Raw genomic sequence first — 27654 nt, 5'->3', positions numbered from 1 at the left:
TTGGCCGTATATGACATGATTAAAAAAAATTATCGATAGTAGAGGTATCACTATCGATACACTATCGGAAAAAAAAATATTGCGATAGTTACATGTATCGATATTTTTGCACAGCCCTAGTTATAAAGCAGCTCAGTTGTAATTTAAGTGAAGTGTAGGACTAAATCTTAAGTGTCAGGCTTAGAGATGATTTACGACACTTTGCTGTGCCGCAAACGGGATATTGGATGACGACATTGGCATGGACCAATCACTGAATAGATTTCCTTATTTAAGTATATTCTCTGATACATTCACGTTGAATAGTGAAATTCCTAAAATGAGTTTATATTCAACACACATATGACAATAAAGACTTTTCAAGAGAATACATTATTTAGGGGTGTAACAATATTCGAACCGAACCAAATGATCCACGATACACCTCCCTCGATACGAACCGCGAAACTCCCATGGCGTACCGCGAACCCCCGGCCCCATCCATCACATGCGTCAGCTGCGCGTGACAAGCGCGCTTTTCCTTGCGCAGGTTAGAGTATATCACTTCGCAAGCTGAAGCAGCAGTGCAGCAACTTTTGATCACGCTCAATAATGTGATGACAGTGCATTGTTAATGGCCAGAATGCACATAGATTGACAGAAACAACAAATTCATATTCAGTAACTAATTCTCCTTAAAAGCGTCTAAGTGATATCTGTGTTTTAAACAGTCACGCGACTTTCCAAAAATACGCTGCCGTCAGGACTTTTTTCTCCAAACCACAAAAGCACATTTAAATACTGTTTATTTGTAAGTCGCTATTGATAGAAGCCAAACGTGTATCAATGCAGCTTTCTTGAATAATCACTAAAAGCCTTCAGGTCTCTCGAGATATGCGCGCGCCCAGAGAGTCAGAGCACAAAATACTAAATGGAGTTCTCTTTCTTACTCTGAAACGGACATATAAACACAAAATAACGTCAAAATTCCCATATTTAAAATAAACCTTGTAAAGGTATTTAGTTTCATGTCCAAACAGTTGGGAAACAAAACATGTGTGGTCCAGTATATTGCGCGAGCTAGCAGCATAATAAAAATATCTGTTTATAATGTTCATCAAACAACAAAGGACGGGTCCAAAACACTCATTGATATTAAAGGAATTGTGTTCTCTAATAGGAGTTGTTCACAACAAAAAGGAAGAAAGTAGCTTTAAGAAAGATGTGCTTTAAATATGAAAAAGTGTTGAAAGAGAGTTTACATATTCAATAAAATAATTCAATCATAAACAATGATTTGTATTAATATCTAATCAATTTATTAATTAATACATTTCAATTACGTTGTATTGATTATTTTTTCTTACCTCACCCCACAACTCTGGTGCTATTAAATTAAAGGCTGGTGCCACCAACTGAATAACTCTAGTGCCACCACTCTCAAGTGTTAGTCTAGAGCCCTGTTCTGAAAAGTTTAAGTTTACATTAGTGTTATTTATTTCATTTTTGTTTACTGAGGCTTACTGCTCTAAAAAATATATAAAACTAAAGTCAATAAAGTTCAAGTAAACAAGTTAAATTATTGTTGTTGTTGTTGTTGTTGTTATTATTAAGTTAAAATAATTCTAGTGTTCTGTAGCATTGCTTGTGCCATGGCATGAACCCTGCCCTCACATCGAATCAAACCGAACCGAACCGTGGTTCCAAAACCGTCGTATGAACCGATCCGTGGCATTGTTGTATCGTTACACCCCTAACATTATTATATAGACATTGGAAATGAAAGATTAAACATGTTTCCACCATTTCTTAATTACCCATTTAAAACCGGTGCTGAAATTTGTTTATTTGCTTTAGTTGAGTAGTTTCACTTTAACCGTACCATTGAGAACAAAATACAGCATAACGAGAATACGCAAAAACAAATGCATATTCATTGCAATAGAGCATAACACGGTGATCCATAGCAATACAGCATAACGAAAACACGCAACAGTACTAATGATCCATAGAGCATAACTCGAATGCGCGCAGCATTAATGACATGTATGGACTGCGTGCCTTTTTGTCACGAATGGCAGAAGAACCCAAGCGCAGGCAGGCAGTGAAGGGGTTAACAGATATTTATTTTAACAACAAAACAGAAAACAGAACAAAAACACCCACAATGGGGGAAAAACAGAACTAAGAAATATATATATATATAAAACAAAAAACTTCCCACGATGGGGCAAAACTGGAAAATAACAAAACAGACTTACGACACAACGTCACAAAGCAAGGCACGGAACAGGAACCAAGGTACACAGGAACATGAGCACAAACGCAATGCATACACAACATAGTACACGCAACGCACAATCCACGAACCACAATACAATCCACGAGCCCAAGACAAAGAAACAAGAGGGTATTTAAAGGAACACAAACGAGGGATAACGACATGGGACAGGTGTGGGAAATCAAACACTTAGGGAAAGATAACAAGGAAACGAGAGGAATGGGGCCAATGACAAGACACTGGAGAGAACGTATATTATTGTCAAACGGACAATAATATGTTTCTCTCCACACATAACCAAAGACTTTGTCATGGCTCTGCTACAGGACCAAGAAAAACATGACTAAGGAAGCAGAGCCATGACAGAAGCCCCCCCTTTAATGAGCACCTCCAGGTGCTCACCAAGGGGTAGACGGACAAGACAAGGCAGACCGAGACAAAGACAAAAACCAGACAAACATGGTGAACATGACAAGGGGCAGACAGGACAACAAGACTACAGGATCTGGGGTGGGATAACAAAAATAACAAACATGGGAGGGGGGGTGGGCAAAGACAAGAGTTCATAGGGGGCAGTCCAAAGGTTGGGGGAATAGTCATGTCCCGGGCTGACTCAGGCCGGGCCTGGGACAGACAAGCCTGAGGGGACAGTCTTAGACCTGGAGCACAGGGACGGTTGGCGACCGGACTGGGACCGGCTGGACAGGCCGGACTGGAGACCGGCTGGACAGGGCTTGGATGCCGGCTGGCACCGAGGACGCCGGCTGGGACCACGGCTGGACGCCGGCTGCACCGGCTTGACGCCGGCTGGACCACCGGACTGGACGCCGGCTGCACCGGACTGGACGCCGGCTGCACCGGACTGGACAGGCTGCGCCGGCTGCAGGACTGGACCTGACCGGACTGGAGTGATCCGGCTGGCCGGCGCACCGGCTGAGGAAGGCCTAGCGCCGTGCTTTTTTCAGCGACCACCCGTGGTCGGCTGAAGAAAGGATGTGACGGGTACGGCTGGCTCTCGGCTGGGACCTCGGAGGTGGACCCCCAGGACTCTCGTCTCCCCCGCTTGCCCCCAGGCTGACGGGTGGTGAGGCTGCAGGGGAGGAGGAGAGCGGTGGGGCTTCCCCAAGGTGAGGGTGCCCACAACATAGTCCTCCGGGATGGACAACAGACCGGAATGAGAGGAGTCCTGACGGCAGCTGGGAGAGGAGCCTTGGACCAAGCTCCTCTTGAAGCTGCAGCCGCTCCACCAACTGGGGAACGGCTGATAAACAAACACCTCCCGCTCCGAAAAAGGTGGAGGGTTGTCCATCCCGGCCACCAGGATAGGCACAAACCAGCACCTCAGGGGACGGAGGCCCTCCTGGCCTCGACCTCCCGAGCGTAGTCCCGCAGTGGACGATGGCGCTGAGCCGGGAAGGGGCCACCTCCAGCTGTGCGACTGGGAGGCTATTGACTCCCACCACACCGGGTTGGAGGTGCATGACCACCTGGGAGCTGGACGTCCACTGCGTCTAACTTGCCTATGGGTTAGTTGTGGTTGCGTGGATTCTGTCACGAATGGCAGAAGAACCCAAGCGCAGGCAGGCAGTGAAGGGGTTAACAGATATTTATTTTAACAACAAAACAGAAAACAGAACAAAAACACCCACAATGGGGGAAAAACAGAACTAAGAAATATATATATATATAAAACAAAAAACTTCCCACGATGGGGCAAAACTGGAAAATAACAAAACAGACTTACGACACAACGTCACAAATCAAGGCACGGAACAGGAACCAAGGTACACAGGAACATGAGCACAAACGCATTGCATACACAACATAGTACACGCAACGCACAATCCACGAACCACAATACAATCCACGAGCCCAAGACAAAGAAACAAGAGGGTATTTAAAGGAACACAAACGAGGGATAACGACATGGGACAGGTGTGGGAAATCAAACACTTAGGGAAAGATAACAAGGAAACGAGAGGAATGGGGCCAATGACAAGACACTGGAGAGAACGTATATTATTGTCAAACGGACAATAATATGTTTCTCTCCACACATAACCAAAGACTTTGTCATGGCTCTGCTACAGGACCAAGAAAAACATGACTAAGTAAGCAGAGCCATGACACCTTTTATCTTGTGCACAAAGAAGTTTGTTAAATGTATAAATTTGATTATGAAAAATGATGTGTAGATGTTGTTTCATTAATAAATGCCTTTCGCAAATTCATACTTTAAAAAAACTGCCACCCGCTATTACGCCTATGCAGGGGAGTGCCGAATTTATGCGTGTATAATGTGGAATGACACGGTTTCATTGGCCAACTCCTCTGTCCACCACTTGTCTCCTAGTGGAAACTCCTAAGCACTTGAGACCTCTCGAGCTGTTTTAAATAATTGGGAGAGTAAGAGTGATTCTTAGCTTTAAGATATTTGATAACTTGCTTTTATACTTAAGTTTGTAAGTAGGGGTAACTTTCATGAATTCTCAGCACTTGAGACTAAAATGGCACCTTGAGAAGCTTGATACATATGGGCCCTGGTGTGGCCGTTTCAGTCTCAAGTGGAGACTCAGAAATTGGGTGTTACTGTTAATGTCTCTCTGTAGGGGAACAAAGAGTTTCTGCTGAAAAGGTACATTTATCCCTTTTCAGATAAGGAGGGGATTGCATTTGGTGCTCCTCCATTCCAATGCTGTGAATGACTGTTGATGTCAGAGTGGGCTCACTTACTATTCCTCCTCTGTATGGAACTCATTTTGCATGGGATGAAGTATGAAATTAAAATATGACTTTTATGGTTTGTCTATGCACATTTCACTTCCCAAACCATTTTCAAAATACCTTTGGCATTGACCTGAATGTATTCAGTACAAACATGACATCAAAACATATAGCCGTAATGGAGAATGCATATGTCTCTAACAAGTATTGAGTCAATATGTAATAGATTGTCCATAAAAGAATAGATTTTGTATAAAAGAATGCAATGATTTGTTTTTTGTTTTAGCTAATGCTGCCGCATGGCCAGTTTATTACATGCTACATCTGGAGGTCCTGAGGAGGTTTATGGCTGCACTGTCCTGAAGCTTAGGATGAGGGGAGAAAGGGGCTTTGGTGATGAGGACAAATCCTGTGGAAGACCGAGGTCTTCCTTCATGCCCCGTTTGGGGTGTCTGGCAGTTGTCCTAGCAACCTTATATGAAGGCACTTTGGGCAGTTGTTTATGTTAGCCCACCAAAATCCAGATCCAATGGTACCCACTTTCCAAAAGTACCCACTTTTAAATTTACTTTAAAAGTACTTATTTTCCTAAATTTTGCACAAGTAAATGTAACGAAGTAAATGTAGCGTGTTACTACAGTGTTTCCCATTCATTGACGAGACTATGGCGGCCCGCCATAGACTATTTTGTTCCGCCACAGTCTTAAAACGAGCCGAATTGTTTTTCTTACAGCAACATAACTATTTGTAACGTTGAATTCTGCACCGCTGTTTCGTTGTTGTGCCGTTGTTCACGGCTAAAAATGCATCCACCTCTCTGTTGCTTCAGCGCAATGTGCGTAGCACACACACAGACACATACTGTACATACGAACGCACGCTCGCTCGCTACTGTTTCAGCTTTCGCGGTTGAAACTGGCCAGGATTTAAGACGTCGCCAAGCCATACTGAATACAACATCATTTGAGGGAAGTAAAATCTAATGTTTCAGTATTCACTGCAGTTATCCACAGTACAAACATGATGTTATCAGTGTACGACAGAGCAAACAGATAGCATTACCTCATGGCGTTAACATCATTATGTTCAGCTTCATCAGCTTCAGCATCATGTTATTTCCAGCTAAAATAGTAGTCTGCATATAAGGGACATTTGCAATACACTATTTCTGTCCTTTAAAATGAGCAGCACATCTACACAACGGAGCTGTACGCAGCACGCGCACCCATGACATTTATAATGATTATCTTTTGGCGCTATATCTCTATTATTTTTCTTATTTAGCGCCAAAGGCACTTCGTTTAACCTTTTCCAAATCACCAAAATAGTTCCGTTTTGTTTTTAATGGCAAATTATTCATGTTTCGTTTCATGAATTTAGTTTTAAGTTAATTTAGAAAAAAAATTTGAGAATTTTTTTTGTTTGTGGCTCACGTGCAGAACGCATAGTTTGATAGCCAAATGTGCTGGAGCACGAATTTGAATTAATGATGTGAATGACACTGTTTAAACTGTTAAAATAGTTTAGAATAAATAAACAGTTAAAAAGTTATATTTTGTTTTGTTTCTTTATTAGGTTAGAAAAATGTTTTGAGTATATTTGTTTGTTGCTCAGGCACAGAACGTAGTTTGATTGCCAACCACCAATTTTAATGATTTGAATGCATGATGGGCATGAGTCTGCTTAAATTCCTCATTTAGCTTCGGCTGTCGCTGTAAGAAAAAAATTATACGGGGGCGCGCCACACACGATTACATGCTGCCCTGTGTGTCACCGTGTCCAAAACTTGTCAATATATTTGGTTTGTCGGACATCAAGCATCGCTGCTCAGACCGATAGGCGTGTACCGCAGGAGAGAGCGTCTGTCATTAATTGCTCTCATGTTAGGTCTGCGCAACGCGCGCATAAAGTTGAAAACATAATAAATCACAAATTGAACATTACGCTGTTGTGCTGAGAGAGTGTGCACTTTTCTTACGGGTTAACTCTAAACAGTCGCCGCATCATAATAATGTATGAATGCTCTGGTCCGTATAGTAAAGTGATAGGCCTACTGCCATGCAGGGGAGTGGGACAATGGCACTGTGAAAAAGGCCTGATGCCCGGCCTGCGTTTTAATATATGGTAATATATAAATTAGTTAAACTGTTAAACACTTTTTGCTTCATTTTTTGATGGCTCATGCTCTACATGTTTTTGACTTTTTTTGTTTGTGAACTCTCATTTTACCATGTGTTATCCCCATTTATATCTATGGTGCCAATGATTAAATTACTACAATAGCTATTGTATTCTTATAGATTGAGTCACTTAATTTTGCTCTTAAAATGCACCAGATTGCAGCATTTACCTTTAAAATATGCTAAATTTTCTTACGGGGGAGCATGCCTCCGGACCCCCCTAGAGGAGAATATGTTTAGCCACCATAGTCTCACAAAATCTGTGGGAAACACTGTACTACCTACCTCTGATTGGAAATGTTGTAAAACTTCTTGCCGTTGTCTATTCAGATAAGCCAGCTACTACGAAAACACGTCATTATATTGTTAAGCAAGGTTTAAAATTCGCTGTTTAACACTCAAAATCCTCTTTATGTTGACTTAACTCAAAAACACATTTCTATTGAATAAGTGTGTAATAACAAAAACAGTTTCAAAATATATTGTATTCACCTGACTATCTTAACACTCTGATTGTCTTCATTATAGGACCTTATTTCAAACAACTCTTTCACAAAATGTTCCAACATGTTTTCTTTATTTTAAAAGCACTGAAATCATGCATTTATTTTATATTTTTTGTTATTTTATATATTATTTACATCTAAAACCTTGTAAATAAAATAAAAAATGTATACAATAAAATTGTTCATGGAAATTGACGACGGGCCGTTACCCCGAGGTGGTAATAGGTGCGAGGTGCGAGCTAGAGAGCGTGCGCATACCTGCGTGTTTGCAGTAATGTGAAGCCAGCGTCCATTAAAGCGAACAGACTCTTGAGGCTAGGAGCCACTATGGTTAGTACGGAGTGAGTGAGTGAGTGAGTGAGTGAGTGAGTGAGTGAGTGAGTGAGTGAGTCGATAAGCCAGTCATAATAATAGTATTTATTCCTCGTATTGTTTGTATCACTGAAGTAAAAAATCTATCGCAAACTTTTGAAAGAGTAGGTCTATCAAAATATATTTGTTATCAGTTATAAGCAGCATGAAGAGGAAAACGAACCAGTAGGCTATCCGAGTTTATTAATTCATTTTGTTTTTCTATTTAGTTATTTTATTTATTTGATTTCAGTATACAGTATGTATTTCTATATTGTTTTTGAAATGCTTTGTTTATTGAAACAAAACTGTGCACGCGTTTCCATTAACAGTAAAGTTTGACATTATAAACATCATATCAAGAGTAGGGTGCTGTGTGAGGTGATGGCCTGTAGGCTACACTATAACCTTCTGTTATTTAAACTTGGCGAAGTGATATGGAACTGTAATGCGGTCGGCAGACCTGGAACACCTTCAAAGGTGTGCATTTACTGAAAGTTAATGCATACCCAAAGAACGTTTGTTAACCAATCAGATTGAAGCATTCAACATCCCCGTGGTATAAGCATTTTTAATGTTATTTTCAATTAAAATTAACTTAAAAAATATTTTCATAAAAATCTTCATTCGACTAATTAAAACACATTAAGAGAAGTCCTACTTTTGCTTTTTAGTTACATCGGATGAAATAAAAATAGCCCAAACTTAAAATATCAATGGCGACTACATAGGCTTTAGTAGTCAATGGCTGCATATAGGCTGAAAGATTTCGGTCACACTTCAGTATAGGGGGCAATTCTCGCTATTAACAAACCATTAACTACGACTTTTCCCCAATAAACTCTTAATTACTTGCATATTAATAGTTAGTAAGGTAGTCGGTAGGTTTAGGTATTGGGTAGGATGTAGAGTATGGTCATGCATGCAGACTATGTGCTTTATAAGTACTAATAAACAGCCAATATGCCAATAATAGGCATGCTAATAACAAATAGTTAATAGTGAGAATTGCCCCCTATACTGAAGTGTTACCAAGATTTCTAAAAGATCCAGGGTCTTTGCTAAAGTAAACCTCTTTGCCATTGTTCTGCTACAGAATGACTTGAAAACTTCAGTCACAGAGGTAACAGTTAGCAATGTTTTGTCTGAAAACATCAAATTTTGCAATGGGACTTTTTATCTAAATTGTAGTGTGTTTGTGTGTTTTGCACAGTGTCTGACTGGCAAAATGTAAACAAAATTGCTCAGTCATTGGCTTATTCACTTCTTTGTTTGTATATGTGTGAGTGGCAATTTTTATTTAATTTGTTGCATTTATATAGCGCTTTTCTGGGTACTCAATGCGCTTTACATTGAAGGGGGCAATCTCCAACCACTACCAATGTGCAGCATCCACCTGGATGATGCGATGGCCGCCATATTGCGCCAGAACGCTCACCAGTTTATAGGTGGAGAGGACAGAGTTATGAAGCCAATTAGTACAAATGGGGATGATCAGGAGGCCATGATTGTATAGAGGCGAATGGGCGAATTTGTCCAGGATGCCGGGGTTATTTTTAATGACTACATAGAGTCAGGACCACAGTTTAGCGTCTAATCCGAAGGCCAGTGCTTATTGACAGTATAGTGTCCCCATCGCTATACTGGGGCATTAGTACCCACACAGACCACAGGGTGAGCACCCCCTGCTGGTCTCACTAACACCTCTTCCAGCAGCAACCTAGCTTTCCCAGCAGGTCTCCCATCCAGGTACTGACCAGGCTCAGCCCTGCTTAGCTCCAGTGGGCAACCAGTCTTGGGCTACAGGGTGATATGGCTGCTGACTATTTGACATCGTTCGGAAAAAAACATTGCTATAGTCTTATTCAAGTGTGTGTGTGTTCTTTTTTTCTGTTGTTTGATTGCACAGGTTTTTGTATGTTGTGGAACTCATCCTTTATCTTTACCCACAGATGATGAAATCGATAATAGTGTGCCAGACAGTGATGGGGCACATCCAGGAGGAAATTCTTCAACAAAGGGCAAGGGCAAGTTCTACAACCTGGGCAAGATCTTCAAGCCCTGGAAGTGGAGAAAAAAGAAAAGCAGTGATAAGTTCAAGGAAACATCAGAAGGTATGTGTCTGATTCATGACAAAAAAAAAACAACACTGCCAGGAACTAAACCAGATTATTTATTCTTGATGTTAACCTTTTATTATAACACAACCGGGTTCTAATGGTTAGAAAATTTCAAATTTATGATTTCCACAGTAAATAATGTGATGCGATCTGGGAAAACCTGCCAGATGTTGTACTGGGACGTTCTCAGGAATCTAAAACAATAGCTAGATTGTCCGTTTTTTGTCAAAATTAGGTTTTCATGAAATTGTTATTCTATAACCTTCCATTATGTTATTTTATAATATTATGTATATCGTCTCTGAAAATCAGATAACTTTTTTATTGCTGAAAAATAGCGATTTGTAGTGGCAAGCTGATGTGTAAGGACATGCCTAGCAGAGGTGCAAAAAAATCGGCCATAGCTTTCCCTCTCTTAATACTACAAAGACAGTTCACCTATCAAAGTAAATCACATGTAGAATAAAGGTTTATCAATGCACATTTGCCAGAAGTCTTGTGTAATCTACGGCATGCAATTTGTTTACATTATTGTTATCGGGATGTTTTCCCAGTGGGCCGCTGCTCATGTAAACTGCCTCTGGAATGCAATCGTGAAACATACAAAGGACGATCAAAAGTTGAGAGACTACGCCCATGATAAACAACGGAAAACTTACTTTACTACTTACTAGTTGCTTTCCTCTTCAGGGTAACATTAGCTAGTCTCCTTGTGTAGTGATGCAGCGCTCTATGCTTTTTTTGAAAGGCGCCTAATGTAGAAAATTCACTTTTAAATGTTGTTTGAACATAACTGTGTGTCAAGAATGTGTGTACAGAACCACCCTAGAATGATATAAATTCACCCATTCCTTTTTATAAAATTTCCAATAAACCTCAACGAGCTGTTGGCATTCTTTTAGCAAACTGACGTCACATTGATTAAGCCCTGCCCATGACTCCTGATGGATTCAGCTGTATTAGCATACTCTCCGCCCTTATCGAGTTGTACACTGTCTGCCATAGTATCCACGCTAGACTACTTACAGTGAGATACAAGAATGTTTTGTAAACAAGCAAGGTGTTTTGTTGTTGGATGCAAGACTGAATTAAAGTCTTCACTTACTCCAGATATCTGAACTGCTGAAGATGGAATGTGCAGAAGACATCAGGTGAAGTCACTTTACACCAGGCTCCTTCACAAACGAATCTCAGTAAAATGCTGGATTCATAATGGGTTGTGTTTTCACTTTTTAAATATATGATGCGTTTGTCCTGTGTTCTTTCACTTATAAAAGCAAAGTGCACATTTTAAAGAAATGACGTGTTTGTGCATTCACTCATAGAAAGCATGTTTTCAATTTTTCAGTTCACTCAGAAACAGTGTGTTCGGTTTTCAACACACAATGCGTTTGTCCTGTGTACCTCACTTATAAAGCAATGTGCTTGATTTAAAGATGTAACGTGTTTGTCCATTCACTCAGAAAACAGCGTGTTCAGTTTTTAAACAACCAACGCTTTTGTCCTGTGTACTTTAACTTATAGAAAACAATGTGTTTTTTTTTTTTAAGATGAGACAGTGTTTCTCATTCGCTTTGTGACCATTCTTTTCAGTTTTGTTGTTATTGAAAGCACAGGCTCACGCAGCCCTGCACTTTGTGCTGGAAAGGGGGTGGAGACCAGCAGCTCGTTTTTCCTCACAGGCAAAGGACAAATGGACATTTATGGCATAGTATAATAAAATATCTGTGTATCGTTTGTATCGTATTTTGAGCTGAAACTTCACAGACACATTCTGTGGACTCCCAAGATTTATATTACATTTTGTAAATCAGAATCATCAGAATCAGAATCAGAAGAGCTTTATTGCCAAGTGTGCTTGCACACACAAGGAATTTTCTTTGGTGTTGGAAGCTTCTAGTACAGACATTCAACACAATGACAATACAATATAATACGGGCTATTATATCTCAANGGCAAAAAAGTAAACTCGATAGTTTTTTTCTATATTGATCGATAACGATATTTATTTCGATATATATTTAATTAAAAAACTGTATTTAAAAGAATCTATTTTAAATACAGTTTATTAACAAAAGTTAACCTTTATCCAGTTAAAATTCAATTAAATTAATGCACTGTTGCAACACAGAGGATATTAGGCCATAAACAACATGTACCAGTTCATTCAGTCTCATTTTGACTCAATTGACTCGTTAAGTAAAGGGAGTGTTCATTCAGTACATTCAACCAATGAAAGGGCTCCGTTACTGTGTACATTCGAACGCTATTGGCTCAGCACCTGAGCACATACATAACGCTGCAATAATGTCTTGCTCGAGTAGTGGGATTCATTCAATGCATTCAATGCATTCAGTGAACCTTAGTCTTTCAAAAAGACATCTCACATAAACTATAGTACATTTCTTTAATCATGCAAGCATCTTACATACAAGGTTCAATACTTTAATGTGCACACAAACTCACTTCATTACATCTCTTATCTGTACAGGGCAACGCTGGTTTGTTTCATAAGCACCAGATCATGTTAGCAGATATGTTAACGATGGATATAAAAACGTTTGTGCTTGAGTTTCGAAGTAACTCGCTTGCAATTGCGCCTCAAGTTTGTTTTGTTTAACCGGCGATTGCGAAAAAAAATAAGACACTTGATAAACCGCGTGATGACAACTCGAGGTTAGTTTCACTTTCGTTTCCGCTTCCAGTAATGTTTTCCTCCTCATGTCGAGTTTTCTTTGCCAAGTGCAGTATGAAATGGACTTTGTACTTTGACGCGCATGATAAAAGCTGCACGCTGACGCGTTGTTGCGTTTATTTCTGCTTTCTGTTAGACTGTAAGATTAATCCATATCGAGTCAAAATGCCAATAGCTTATCATCGTTTTTGAAATACATTTTATCGCGATTCGATATGATATCGTTTATCGGCACAGCCCTACGTCTAAGTGATATCTGTGTTTTAAACAGTCACGCGACTTTCCAAAAATACGCTGCCGTCAGGACTTTTTTCTCCAAACCACAAAAGCACATTTAAATACTGTTTATTTGTAAGTCGCTATTGATAGAAGCCAAACGTGTATCAATGCAGCTTTCTTGAATAATCACTAAAAGCCTTCAGGTCTCTCGAGATATGCGCGCGCCCAGAGAGTCAGAGCACAAAATACTAAATGGAGTTCTCTTTCTTACTCTGAAACGGACATATAAACACAAAATAACGTCAAAATTCCCATATTTAAAATAAACCTTGTAAAGGTATTTAGTTTCATGTCCAAACAGTTGGGAAACAAAACATGTGTGGTCCAGTATATTGCGCGAGCTAGCAGCATAATAAAAATATCTGTTTATAATGTTCATCAAACAACAAAGGACGGGTCCAAAACACTCATTGATATTAAAGGAATTGTGTTCTCTAATAGGAGTTGTTCACAACAAAAAGGAAGAAAGTAGCTTTAAGAAAGATGTGCTTTAAATATGAAAAAGTGTTGAAAGAGAGTTTACATATTCAATAAAATAATTCAATCATAAACAATGATTTGTATTAATATCTAATCAATTTATTAATTAATACATTTCAATTACGTTGTATTGATTATTTTTTCTTACCTCACCCCACAACTCTGGTGCTATTAAATTAAAGGCTGGTGCCACCAACTGAATAACTCTAGTGCCACCACTCTCAAGTGTTAGTCTAGAGCCCTGTTCTGAAAAGTTTAAGTTTACATTAGTGTTATTTATTTCATTTTTGTTTACTGAGGCTTACTGCTCTAAAAAATATATAAAACTAAAGTCAATAAAGTTCAAGTAAACAAGTTAAATTATTGTTGTTGTTGTTGTTGTTGTTATTATTAAGTTAAAATAATTCTAGTGTTCTGTAGCATTGCTTGTGCCATGGCATGAACCCTGCCCTCACATCGAATCAAACCGAACCGAACCGTGGTTCCAAAACCGTCGTATGAACCGATCCGTGGCATTGTTGTATCGTTACACCCCTAACATTATTATATAGACATTGGAAATGAAAGATTAAACATGTTTCCACCATTTCTTAATTACCCATTTAAAACCGGTGCTGAAATTTGTTTATTTGCTTTAGTTGAGTAGTTTCACTTTAACCGTACCATTGAGAACAAAATACAGCATAACGAGAATACGCAAAAACAAATGCATATTCATTGCAATAGAGCATAACACGGTGATCCATAGCAATACAGCATAACGAAAACACGCAACAGTACTAATGATCCATAGAGCATAACTCGAATGCGCGCAGCATTAATGACATGTATGGACTGCGTGCCTTTTTGTCACGAATGGCAGAAGAACCCAAGCGCAGGCAGGCAGTGAAGGGGTTAACAGATATTTATTTTAACAACAAAACAGAAAACAGAACAAAAACACCCACAATGGGGGAAAAACAGAACTAAGAAATATATATATATATAAAACAAAAAACTTCCCACGATGGGGCAAAACTGGAAAATAACAAAACAGACTTACGACACAACGTCACAAATCAAGGCACGGAACAGGAACCAAGGTACACAGGAACATGAGCACAAACGCATTGCATACACAACATAGTACACGCAACGCACAATCCACGAACCACAATACAATCCACGAGCCCAAGACAAAGAAACAAGAGGGTATTTAAAGGAACACAAACGAGGGATAACGACATGGGACAGGTGTGGGAAATCAAACACTTAGGGAAAGATAACAAGGAAACGAGAGGAATGGGGCCAATGACAAGACACTGGAGAGAACGTATATTATTGTCAAACGGACAATAATATGTTTCTCTCCACACATAACCAAAGACTTTGTCATGGCTCTGCTACAGGACCAAGAAAAACATGACTAAGTAAGCAGAGCCATGACACCTTTTATCTTGTGCACAAAGAAGTTTGTTAAATGTATAAATTTGATTATGAAAAATGATGTGTAGATGTTGTTTCATTAATAAATGCCTTTCGCAAATTCATACTTTAAAAAAACTGCCACCCGCTATTACGCCTATGCAGGGGAGTGCCGAATTTATGCGTGTATAATGTGGAATGACACGGTTTCATTGGCCAACTCCTCTGTCCACCACTTGTCTCCTAGTGGAAACTCCTAAGCACTTGAGACCTCTCGAGCTGTTTTAAATAATTGGGAGAGTAAGAGTGATTCTTAGCTTTAAGATATTTGATAACTTGCTTTTATACTTAAGTTTGTAAGTAGGGGTAACTTTCATGAATTCTCAGCACTTGAGACTAAAATGGCACCTTGAGAAGCTTGATACATATGGGCCCTGGTGTGGCCGTTTCAGTCTCAAGTGGAGACTCAGAAATTGGGTGTTACTGTTAATGTCTCTCTGTAGGGGAACAAAGAGTTTCTGCTGAAAAGGTACATTTATCCCTTTTCAGATAAGGAGGGGATTGCATTTGGTGCTCCTCCATTCCAATGCTGTGAATGACTGTTGATGTCAGAGTGGGCTCACTTACTATTCCTCCTCTGTATGGAACTCATTTTGCATGGGATGAAGTATGAAATTAAAATATGACTTTTATGGTTTGTCTATGCACATTTCACTTCCCAAACCATTTTCAAAATACCTTTGGCATTGACCTGAATGTATTCAGTACAAACATGACATCAAAACATATAGCCGTAATGGAGAATGCATATGTCTCTAACAAGTATTGAGTCAATATGTAATAGATTGTCCATAAAAGAATAGATTTTGTATAAAAGAATGCAATGATTTGTTTTTTGTTTTAGCTAATGCTGCCGCATGGCCAGTTTATTACATGCTACATCTGGAGGTCCTGAGGAGGTTTATGGCTGCACTGTCCTGAAGCTTAGGATGAGGGGAGAAAGGGGCTTTGGTGATGAGGACAAATCCTGTGGAAGACCGAGGTCTTCCTTCATGCCCCGTTTGGGGTGTCTGGCAGTTGTCCTAGCAACCTTATATGAAGGCACTTTGGGCAGTTGTTTATGTTAGCCCACCAAAATCCAGATCCAATGGTACCCACTTTCCAAAAGTACCCACTTTTAAATTTACTTTAAAAGTACTTATTTTCCTAAATTTTGCACAAGTAAATGTAACGAAGTAAATGTAGCGTGTTACTACAGTGTTTCCCATTCATTGACGAGACTATGGCGGCCCGCCATAGACTATTTTGTTCCGCCACAGTCTTAAAACGAGCCGAATTGTTTTTCTTACAGCAACATAACTATTTGTAACGTTGAATTCTGCACCGCTGTTTCGTTGTTGTGCCGTTGTTCACGGCTAAAAATGCATCCACCTCTCTGTTGCTTCAGCGCAATGTGCGTAGCACACACACAGACACATACTGTACATACGAACGCACGCTCGCTCGCTACTGTTTCAGCTTTCGCGGTTGAAACTGGCCAGGATTTAAGACGTCGCCAAGCCATACTGAATACAACATCATTTGAGGGAAGTAAAATCTAATGTTTCAGTATTCACTGCAGTTATCCACAGTACAAACATGATGTTATCAGTGTACGACAGAGCAAACAGATAGCATTACCTCATGGCGTTAACATCATTATGTTCAGCTTCATCAGCTTCAGCATCATGTTATTTCCAGCTAAAATAGTAGTCTGCATATAAGGGACATTTGCAATACACTATTTCTGTCCTTTAAAATGAGCAGCACATCTACACAACGGAGCTGTACGCAGCACGCGCACCCATGACATTTATAATGATTATCTTTTGGCGCTATATCTCTATTATTTTTCTTATTTAGCGCCAAAGGCACTTCGTTTAACCTTTTCCAAATCACCAAAATAGTTCCGTTTTGTTTTTAATGGCAAATTATTCATGTTTCGTTTCATGAATTTAGTTTTAAGTTAATTTAGAAAAAAAATTTGAGAATTTTTTTTGTTTGTGGCTCACGTGCAGAACGCATAGTTTGATAGCCAAATGTGCTGGAGCACGAATTTGAATTAATGATGTGAATGACACTGTTTAAACTGTTAAAATAGTTTAGAATAAATAAACAGTTAAAAAGTTATATTTTGTTTTGTTTCTTTATTAGGTTAGAAAAATGTTTTGAGTATATTTGTTTGTTGCTCAGGCACAGAACGTAGTTTGATTGCCAACCACCAATTTTAATGATTTGAATGCATGATGGGCATGAGTCTGCTTAAATTCCTCATTTAGCTTCGGCTGTCGCTGTAAGAAAAAAATTATACGGGGGCGCGCCACACACGATTACATGCTGCCCTGTGTGTCACCGTGTCCAAAACTTGTCAATATATTTGGTTTGTCGGACATCAAGCATCGCTGCTCAGACCGATAGGCGTGTACCGCAGGAGAGAGCGTCTGTCATTAATTGCTCTCATGTTAGGTCTGCGCAACGCGCGCATAAAGTTGAAAACATAATAAATCACAAATTGAACATTACGCTGTTGTGCTGAGAGAGTGTGCACTTTTCTTACGGGTTAACTCTAAACAGTCGCCGCATCATAATAATGTATGAATGCTCTGGTCCGTATAGTAAAGTGATAGGCCTACTGCCATGCAGGGGAGTGGGACAATGGCACTGTGAAAAAGGCCTGATGCCCGGCCTGCGTTTTAATATATGGTAATATATAAATTAGTTAAACTGTTAAACACTTTTTGCTTCATTTTTTGATGGCTCATGCTCTACATGTTTTTGACTTTTTTTGTTTGTGAACTCTCATTTTACCATGTGTTATCCCCATTTATATCTATGGTGCCAATGATTAAATTACTACAATAGCTATTGTATTCTTATAGATTGAGTCACTTAATTTTGCTCTTAAAATGCACCAGATTGCAGCATTTACCTTTAAAATATGCTAAATTTTCTTACGGGGGAGCATGCCTCCGGACCCCCCTAGAGGAGAATATGTTTAGCCACCATAGTCTCACAAAATCTGTGGGAAACACTGTACTACCTACCTCTGATTGGAAATGTTGTAAAACTTCTTGCCGTTGTCTATTCAGATAAGCCAGCTACTACGAAAACACGTCATTATATTGTTAAGCAAGGTTTAAAATTCGCTGTTTAACACTCAAAATCCTCTTTATGTTGACTTAACTCAAAAACACATTTCTATTGAATAAGTGTGTAATAACAAAAACAGTTTCAAAATATATTGTATTCACCTGACTATCTTAACACTCTGATTGTCTTCATTATAGGACCTTATTTCAAACAACTCTTTCACAAAATGTTCCAACATGTTTTCTTTATTTTAAAAGCACTGAAATCATGCATTTATTTTATATTTTTTGTTATTTTATATATTATTTACATCTAAAACCTTGTAAATAAAATAAAAAATGTATACAATAAAATTGTTCATGGAAATTGACGACGGGCCGTTACCCCGAGGTGGTAATAGGTGCGAGGTGCGAGCTAGAGAGCGTGCGCATACCTGCGTGTTTGCAGTAATGTGAAGCCAGCGTCCATTAAAGCGAACAGACTCTTGAGGCTAGGAGCCACTATGGTTAGTACGTAGTGAGTGAGTGAGTGAGTGAGTGAGTGAGTGAGTGAGTGAGTGAGTGAGTGAGAGTGAGAGTGAGAGTGAGAGTGAGAGTGAGAGTGAGAGTGAGAGTGAGTGAGTGAGTGAGTGAGTGAGTGAGTGAGTGAGTGAGTGAGTGAGTCGATAAGCCAGTCATAATAATAGTATTTATTCCTCGTATTGTTTGTATCACTGAAGTAAAAAATCTATCGCAAACTTTTGAAAGAGTAGGTCTATCAAAATATATTTGTTATCAGTTATAAGCAGCATGAAGAGGAAAACGAACCAGTAGGCTATCCGAGTTTATTAATTCATTTTGTTTTTCTATTTAGTTATTTTATTTATTTGATTTCAGTATACAGTATGTATTTCTATATTGTTTTTGAAATGCTTTGTTTATTGAAACAAAACTGTGCACGCGTTTCCATTAACAGTAAAGTTTGACATTATAAACATCATATCAAGAGTAGGGTGCTGTGTGAGGTGATGGCCTGTAGGCTACACTATAACCTTCTGTTATTTAAACTTGGCGAAGTGATATGGAACTGTAATGCGGTCGGCAGACCTGGAACACCTTCAAAGGTGTGCATTTACTGAAAGTTAATGCATACCCAAAGAACGTTTGTTAACCAATCAGATTGAAGCATTCAACATCCCCGTGGTATAAGCATTTTTAATGTTATTTTCAATTAAAATTAACTTAAAAAATATTTTCATAAAAATCTTCATTCGACTAATTAAAACACATTAAGAGAAGTCCTACTTTTGCTTTTTAGTTACATCGGATGAAATAAAAATAGCCCAAACTTAAAATATCAATGGCGACTACATAGGCTTTAGTAGTCAATGGCTGCATATAGGCTGAAAGATTTCGGTCACACTTCAGTATAGGGGGCAATTCTCGCTATTAACAAACCATTAACTACGACTTTTCCCCAATAAACTCTTAATTACTTGCATATTAATAGTTAGTAAGGTAGTCGGTAGGTTTAGGTATTGGGTAGGATGTAGAGTATGGTCATGCATGCAGACTATGTGCTTTATAAGTACTAATAAACAGCCAATATGCCAATAATAGGCATGCTAATAACAAATAGTTAATAGTGAGAATTGCCCCCTATACTGAAGTGTTACCAAGATTTCTAAAAGATCCAGGGTCTTTGCTAAAGTAAACCTCTTTGCCATTGTTCTGCTACAGAATGACTTGAAAACTTCAGTCACAGAGGTAACAGTTAGCAATGTTTTGTCTGAAAACATCAAATTTTGCAATGGGACTTTTTATCTAAATTGTAGTGTGTTTGTGTGTTTTGCACAGTGTCTGACTGGCAAAATGTAAACAAAATTGCTCAGTCATTGGCTTATTCACTTCTTTGTTTGTATATGTGTGAGTGGCAATTTTTATTTAATTTGTTGCATTTATATAGCGCTTTTCTGGGTACTCAATGCGCTTTACATTGAAGGGGGCAATCTCCAACCACCACCAATGTGCAGCATCCACCTGGATGATGCGATGGCCGCCATATTGCGCCAGAACGCTCACCAGTTTATAGGTGGAGAGGACAGAGTTATGAAGCCAATTAGTACAAATGGGGATGATCAGGAGGCCATGATTGTATAGAGGCGAATGGGCGAATTTGTCCAGGATGCCGGGGTTATTTTTAATGACTACATAGAGTCAGGACCACAGTTTAGCGTCTAATCCGAAGGCCAGTGCTTATTGACAGTATAGTGTCCCCATCGCTATACTGGGGCATTAGTACCCACACAGACCACAGGGTGAGCACCCCCTGCTGGTCTCACTAACACCTCTTCCAGCAGCAACCTAGCTTTCCCAGCAGGTCTCCCATCCAGGTACTGACCAGGCTCAGCCCTGCTTAGCTCCAGTGGGCAACCAGTCTTGGGCTACAGGGTGATATGGCTGCTGACTATTTGACATCGTTCGGAAAAAAACATTGCTATAGTCTTATTCAAGTGTGTGTGTGTTCTTTTTTTCTGTTGTTTGATTGCACAGGTTTTTGTATGTTGTGGAACTCATCCTTTATCTTTACCCACAGATGATGAAATCGATAATAGTGTGCCAGACAGTGATGGGGCACATCCAGGAGGAAATTCTTCAACAAAGGGCAAGGGCAAGTTCTACAACCTGGGCAAGATCTTCAAGCCCTGGAAGTGGAGAAAAAAGAAAAGCAGTGATAAGTTCAAGGAAACATCAGAAGGTATGTGTCTGATTCATGACAAAAAAAAAACAACACTGCCAGGAACTAAACCAGATTATTTATTCTTGATGTTAACCTTTTATTATAACACAACCGGGTTCTAATGGTTAGAAAATTTCAAATTTATGATTTCCACAGTAAATAATGTGATGCGATCTGGGAAAACCTGCCAGATGTTGTACTGGGACGTTCTCAGGAATCTAAAACAATAGCTAGATTGTCCGTTTTTTGTCAAAATTAGGTTTTCATGAAATTGTTATTCTATAACCTTCCATTATGTTATTTTATAATATTATGTATATCGTCTCTGAAAATCAGATAACTTTTTTATTGCTGAAAAATAGCGATTTGTAGTGGCAAGCTGATGTGTAAGGACATGCCTAGCAGAGGTGCAAAAAAATCGGCCATAGCTTTCCCTCTCTTAATACTACAAAGACAGTTCACCTATCAAAGTAAATCACATGTAGAATAAAGGTTTATCAATGCACATTTGCCAGAAGTCTTGTGTAATCTACGGCATGCAATTTGTTTACATTATTGTTATCGGGATGTTTTCCCAGTGGGCCGCTGCTCATGTAAACTGCCTCTGGAATGCAATCGTGAAACATACAAAGGACGATCAAAAGTTGAGAGACTACGCCCATGATAAACAACGGAAAACTTACTTTACTACTTACTAGTTGCTTTCCTCTTCAGGGTAACATTAGCTAGTCTCCTTGTGTAGTGATGCAGCGCTCTATGCTTTTTTTGAAAGGCGCCTAATGTAGAAAATTCACTTTTAAATGTTGTTTGAACATAACTGTGTGTCAAGAATGTGTGTACAGAACCACCCTAGAATGATATAAATTCACCCATTCCTTTTTATAAAATTTCCAATAAACCTCAACGAGCTGTTGGCATTCTTTTAGCAAACTGACGTCACATTGATTAAGCCCTGCCCATGACTCCTGATGGATTCAGCTGTATTAGCATACTCTCCGCCCTTATCGAGTTGTACACTGTCTGCCATAGTATCCACGCTAGACTACTTACAGTGAGATACAAGAATGTTTTGTAAACAAGCAAGGTGTTTTGTTGTTGGATGCAAGACTGAATTAAAGTCTTCACTTACTCCAGATATCTGAACTGCTGAAGATGGAATGTGCAGAAGACATCAGGTGAAGTCACTTTACACCAGGCTCCTTCACAAACGAATCTCAGTAAAATGCTGGATTCATAATGGGTTGTGTTTTCACTTTTTAAATATATGATGCGTTTGTCCTGTGTTCTTTCACTTATAAAAGCAAAGTGCACATTTTAAAGAAATGACGTGTTTGTGCATTCACTCATAGAAAGCATGTTTTCAATTTTTCAGTTCACTCAGAAACAGTGTGTTCGGTTTTCAACACACAATGCGTTTGTCCTGTGTACCTCACTTATAAAGCAATGTGCTTGATTTAAAGATGTAACGTGTTTGTCCATTCACTCAGAAAACAGCGTGTTCAGTTTTTAAACAACCAACGCTTTTGTCCTGTGTACTTTAACTTATAGAAAACAATGTGTTTTTTTTTTTTAAGATGAGACAGTGTTTCTCATTCGCTTTGTGACCATTCTTTTCAGTTTTGTTGTTATTGAAAGCACAGGCTCACGCAGCCCTGCACTTTGTGCTGGAAAGGGGGTGGAGACCAGCAGCTCGTTTTTCCTCACAGGCAAAGGACAAATGGACATTTATGGCATAGTATAATAAAATATCTGTGTATCGTTTGTATCGTATTTTGAGCTGAAACTTCACAGACACATTCTGTGGACTCCCAAGATTTATATTACATTTTGTAAATCAGAATCATCAGAATCAGAATCAGAAGAGCTTTATTGCCAAGTGTGCTTGCACACACAAGGAATTTTCTTTGGTGTTGGAAGCTTCTAGTACAGACATTCAACACAATGACAATACAATATAATACGGGCTATTATATCTCAACTTTATTTATATAGTGCTTTTACAATTTCATTGTTACAAAGCAGCTGCACATTTGGTGCCCTTTATATTGTTAATATAGTATGTAACTTATAATAGGCTCTTATACAAACAGAAAATGAGTTAAATAAGTGAAATACATTGAATGTCATAATAAACAGATATACATTTAATATTCAAATGTTTCTTAGTGTTGTGTGTACCTTGTGGTCAGATTGACCATTTTGTATCTTTTTCAACATGTACAGTGTCTAAAATTATTATTTTACCACAGTAAATGGACTTGTGATACTTGACTGTTGTGCTTCAATTTCTGAAAGTTACGTTCCTGAAGATCATCTGATATCAGATAACCATAACTTTTGTTACATACAAGATATATATAAAAACACATTTGGAAAGGGCTTTAAAGCCGCTTGTAAAACATATAATATGTAAAATTTCAACATGTGAGGTGTATTCCCAGATTGCATCACTTTGTCTAGCTATGCTGTAAGACTTGTAATACCAGACTGTCAAGAACATTATTTGATAATGTGTCGGTCAGAGTGTTTGAGATGACTACCAAGTGTTTAAGGAACTCACACAAATACTCTCAATTAGGCTAATGTGTGTCTGCCTCCTTTCTGAATCATTAGTGCTGGAGAGGAAGCTGTCCGTGAGAAAGCCCAAGGAGGAGCTGATAGAGCGAGGGTTACTAAAGGACAATCCTGACAATGGTATGAATTTATTTTTATATATTTCTACCTATATGTGTATTCCACACAACCTGCTAATCCGAACACTTATATTATTTTGTTTTCATTCCTTGGAAAATGTAACCAAGTGCTTTAGTTGACAGAGCTGTCAGGTTTTTAATTCTGGTTTTCGCGACCCTCTGCTCTGCATATTTTACATCTCTTTTTCTGCAACATTTACTCTCCCTCGCTCTCTCTCTCTCTCTCTCTTGTTTAACATACCTAATTTAAATCACCAGCTTGTTAGAAGAACAATTGTATTGGTTGACATGGTCCCTACACGATGTTCACTGCTCTCTACTCCCTGTCCACAGGAAATCAGCTGAAGTTTACTTCACTTAAAGGGATAGTTCACCCCAAAATCAAAATATTTACTTTTTACTCACCCATGACGTTCTGCACGTTTTAAAACCTCCCAGCGTCTTGATGTCATCCAAGAGCTTTCAAGGCCTCCTCATTGACATAATGGTAATTCTCTCTGTCAAGGTCCAGAAAAGTACTAAAGACATTGTTAAAATGGTCCATCTGATCGTAGTGGTTTGAATAAATCTTTATGAATTGACGAGAGTACTTTATGTGTGCAAAAGAAGGCAAAATAATGACTTTTTGACTGCTATAACACAAGCAGTTTCTGCCAATCTCATATTAATCTTGAGTACCTATAGAGTAGTATTGCATACTTTGTATCTTTGAAGAGTATTTGGTTTGATCACATTTATAAAAGATAGATACAGCTGTACATACATACGTACATACATACAGGTGCTGGTCATATAATTAGAATATCATCAAAAAGTTGATTTATTTCACTAATTCCATTCAAAAAGTGAAACTTGTATATTATATTCATTCATTACACAGACTGATATATTTAAAATGTTTTTTTCTTTTAATTTGATGATTATAACTGACAACTAATGAAAATCCCAAATTCAGTATCTCAGAAAATTAGAATATTACTTAAGACCAATACAAAGAAAGTATTTTTAGAAATCTTGGCCAACTGAAAAGTATGAACATGAAAAGTATGAGCATGTACAGCACTCAATACTTAGTTGGGGCTCCTTTTGCCTGAATTACTGCAGCAATGCGGTGTGGCATGGAGTCGATCAGTCTGTGGCACTGCTGGTGTTATGAGAGGCCAGGTTGCTCTGATAGTGGCCTTCAGCTCTTCTGCATTGTTGGGTCTGGCATATCGCATCTTCCTCTTCACAATACCCCATAGAATGGAATTAGTGAAATAAATCAACTTTTTGATGATATTCTAATTGTATGACCAGCACCTGACCATAAATACAAAATCCTGGGGGTGTGCAGAGGGAGGAACTAAATCACGAGCACACAATAGCCTGCCCTACATCATCTCATTATCCCTGCATAACTATTGATTCATTATAAATTTGTGTTGTTTAGATCAGTGGTTCCCAAACTGGGGTACGCCAGGTGACGGAGGGGGTACATGAACAAAATCCTGAAATCTACTGTTTACTTAATTATAACGCACCTGAAAATCAACCAGTCATGTTTTTCTCACAAGCTAAATATAAAGACATGCTCCCTCTAGTGTACACACAGCAAAATAGTAGTCACGTAGTGCCATAAAAGGTCAAATTCATGACATCCAATCAAAAAATATGCGTCCACTTATGCTTAAGCACACGTCTTTAAGTACCACATGTAATTCGACTGCACGCGGCTTGGAACGAAGCAACAACTGCTTGTTAAATTAAAATGGATAAGTGGTTGCAAAGGCCCGCAGCCACAGAAAGAAAATCGACTCCCAGCAGCTCGGATGATCCACAGTCCTCTGACCACACCCCGGGTCCCTCCAACAGCACTTCGGCTGCAGGTGTAAATCAACCACCCGCTCCGGTTGACACCGACACAGATAGCGATGCATCGGACACTACAGCGTCAACTCAGGTTCAGTAGTTCACAGAAAGACGATCAAAAAGGCGTAAATATGATGAGAAATACATTTCATATGGATTTACTTACATTGGCAGTGACGAAAACTCCAAACCGCAGTGCGTTATATGTGCAAAAGTACTCTCTCATAACTGCATGAAGCCAGCGTTTTTGCGCTGGCATTTAGAAACAAAGCATGCGACTTCGAAAAATAAACCTTGAGAGTTTTTCGAAAGACAGTTAAGATAACTCGGGAGTAGTAAGGCCCTTTGTCACGACGAGTGGTGAAGAAGAACCCAAGCGCAGGCAGCAGTGAAGGGGTTAACAGATAATGTTTATTAAATGAAACAAAACAGAACAAAAACACCCACAATGGGGGAAAACAGAACCAAGAAATATATATAAAACAAAAGACTTCCCACGAGGGGGCAAAATAAAAACAAGAACTATAAACTAAACTAAAGGACGCGACCAAACGTCTTAAATAATACAATGAACAAAACTCACAAAACACGAACAGGACAAGGAACAGGACCACGGGTAGCAACACCAGCGAGACCACAGTACACCGTACGTACACAACGCACCAAACACAATGACCGAGCACAGGACAAAGAAACATGAGGGTTTAAATAGGGAAGACAAACGAGGGATAACGAGCAAGGGCAGGTGTAGAACATAAGACACAAGAGGGAGACAATACAGGAAACGAGAGCGGCGGGGCCAATGACAGGACACTGGAGAGAACGCATATTATTGTCAAAAGGACAATAATATGTTTCTCTCCACACATAACCAAAGACTTTGTCATGGCTCTGCTACAGGACCAAGAAAAACATGACTAAGGAAGCAGAGCCATGACACCCTTAGAACAGCGTCAGAAAACCTTAATAAGAAAGGACTGGAAGCATCCTACATGGTGAGTTACAGAGTGGCTAAAACGGGCAAATCCCATACTATTGTGGAGAACTTAATTTTTCCTGCTGCAGTTGATATTGCGGGTATTATGCTTGGGGAAAAAGCCAAAAAAAAAAACAATACAGAAGATGCCGTCATCAGACAACACAGTTTCACGTCACATCGCTGATATGGCAGAAGACGTTTTAAAACAGCTATTGCTTCGCATAAAATCCAGCGAATTCTACACTTTACAAATCGATGAATCAACGGATGTAGCTGGTTTGGCTCAGCTGCTGGTGTCACGGACTGTGGCAGGAAAGAACCCAAATGCAGGCAGCGGCAATGAAGGGGTTAACACAAAGACTTTAATAAAACCAAACAAAACACCCACGATGGGGGAAAACACAGACAGGACTAATTGTAACAAAATGCAAAAGAAAAACTTCCCGCAATTGGGCAAAACAGAACTAAGACAAAACTCAACTCACTTTAGGGGAACAGACATCAAGACGAGAACGCGAACACGAGGCTATACAAAACACAGGCACATAAGCACAGGGTACAGGTACAAACACATGCACAGAACATATGTAGTACACGCAATACACGAGCACAGGACAAAGAAACAAGAGGGTATATATAGGCAACACAAACGAGGGATAACGACACAGGGCAGGTGTGGGTAATCAAACACTCAGGGAAAGATAACAAGGAAACGAGAAGAGCGGGGCCAATGACGAGACACGAGAAAACACATGAGAAGTAAAAACAAACAACTCATGGTTTTCTCACATAAAACCTAAGGACTCTGCCCCGATCCCGCCACACGACTAGAACTTCATAAACAAGACGGTGGGACCGTGACAGCTGGCATATGTCCTGTATATTTATGATGGTTCAGTTATGGAAGATATACTTTTTTGCAAACCGTTGTAAGGCAGAGCAACTGGAGAGGAGATTTTCTAAATTTTTAGATGGCTTTGTAACATCACATGGACTTCAGTGGACAAATTGTGTGGGCATTTGTACTGATGGAGGGAAAGCCATGACAGGCAGGCTGAGTGGACTGGTAACACGTGTGCAAGCAGTTGCGCCCTGCGCGGTTTGGGTACATTGCAGCATCCACAGAGAAGCGCTGGCCACCAAAGGAATGCCTGAACGTCTTAAGGAAGTTTTGCAAGATGCTGTAAAAATTGTAAACTTTATTAAAGCAAGGCCTTTGAATTCTCGTTTGTTTTCTGCATTGTGCAATGAAATGGGCAGCGACCACGTCACATTGTTACTACA

At 39.3% G+C, this 27654-nt stretch overlaps 1 protein-coding gene across 1 annotated transcript in view; it reads left to right on the top strand.

Moving 5' to 3' along the window:
• The first annotated feature begins 9429 nt into the window (after window positions 1–9429).
• phactr4a (phosphatase and actin regulator 4a) overlaps window positions 9430–27654 on the top strand; it is an 89969-nt gene continuing 71744 nt past the window's right edge. Inside the window, exons 1-4 of the mRNA XM_057354846.1 lie at window positions 9430–9499; window positions 9974–10135; window positions 20704–20865; window positions 23461–23541. Coding sequence (XP_057210829.1) covers window positions 9430–9499; window positions 9974–10135; window positions 20704–20865; window positions 23461–23541 — 475 coding nt within the window. The remainder of the gene's footprint in view (window positions 9500–9973; window positions 10136–20703; window positions 20866–23460; window positions 23542–27654) is intronic.

This window comes from Triplophysa rosa, linkage group LG16, assembly GCF_024868665.1.
Source record: "Triplophysa rosa linkage group LG16, Trosa_1v2, whole genome shotgun sequence".
Taxonomy (NCBI): Eukaryota; Metazoa; Chordata; class Actinopteri; order Cypriniformes; family Nemacheilidae; genus Triplophysa; species Triplophysa rosa.
The sequence above is the reverse complement of the archived record's forward strand: the minus strand, read 5'-3'. Positions and strand labels throughout refer to the sequence as shown.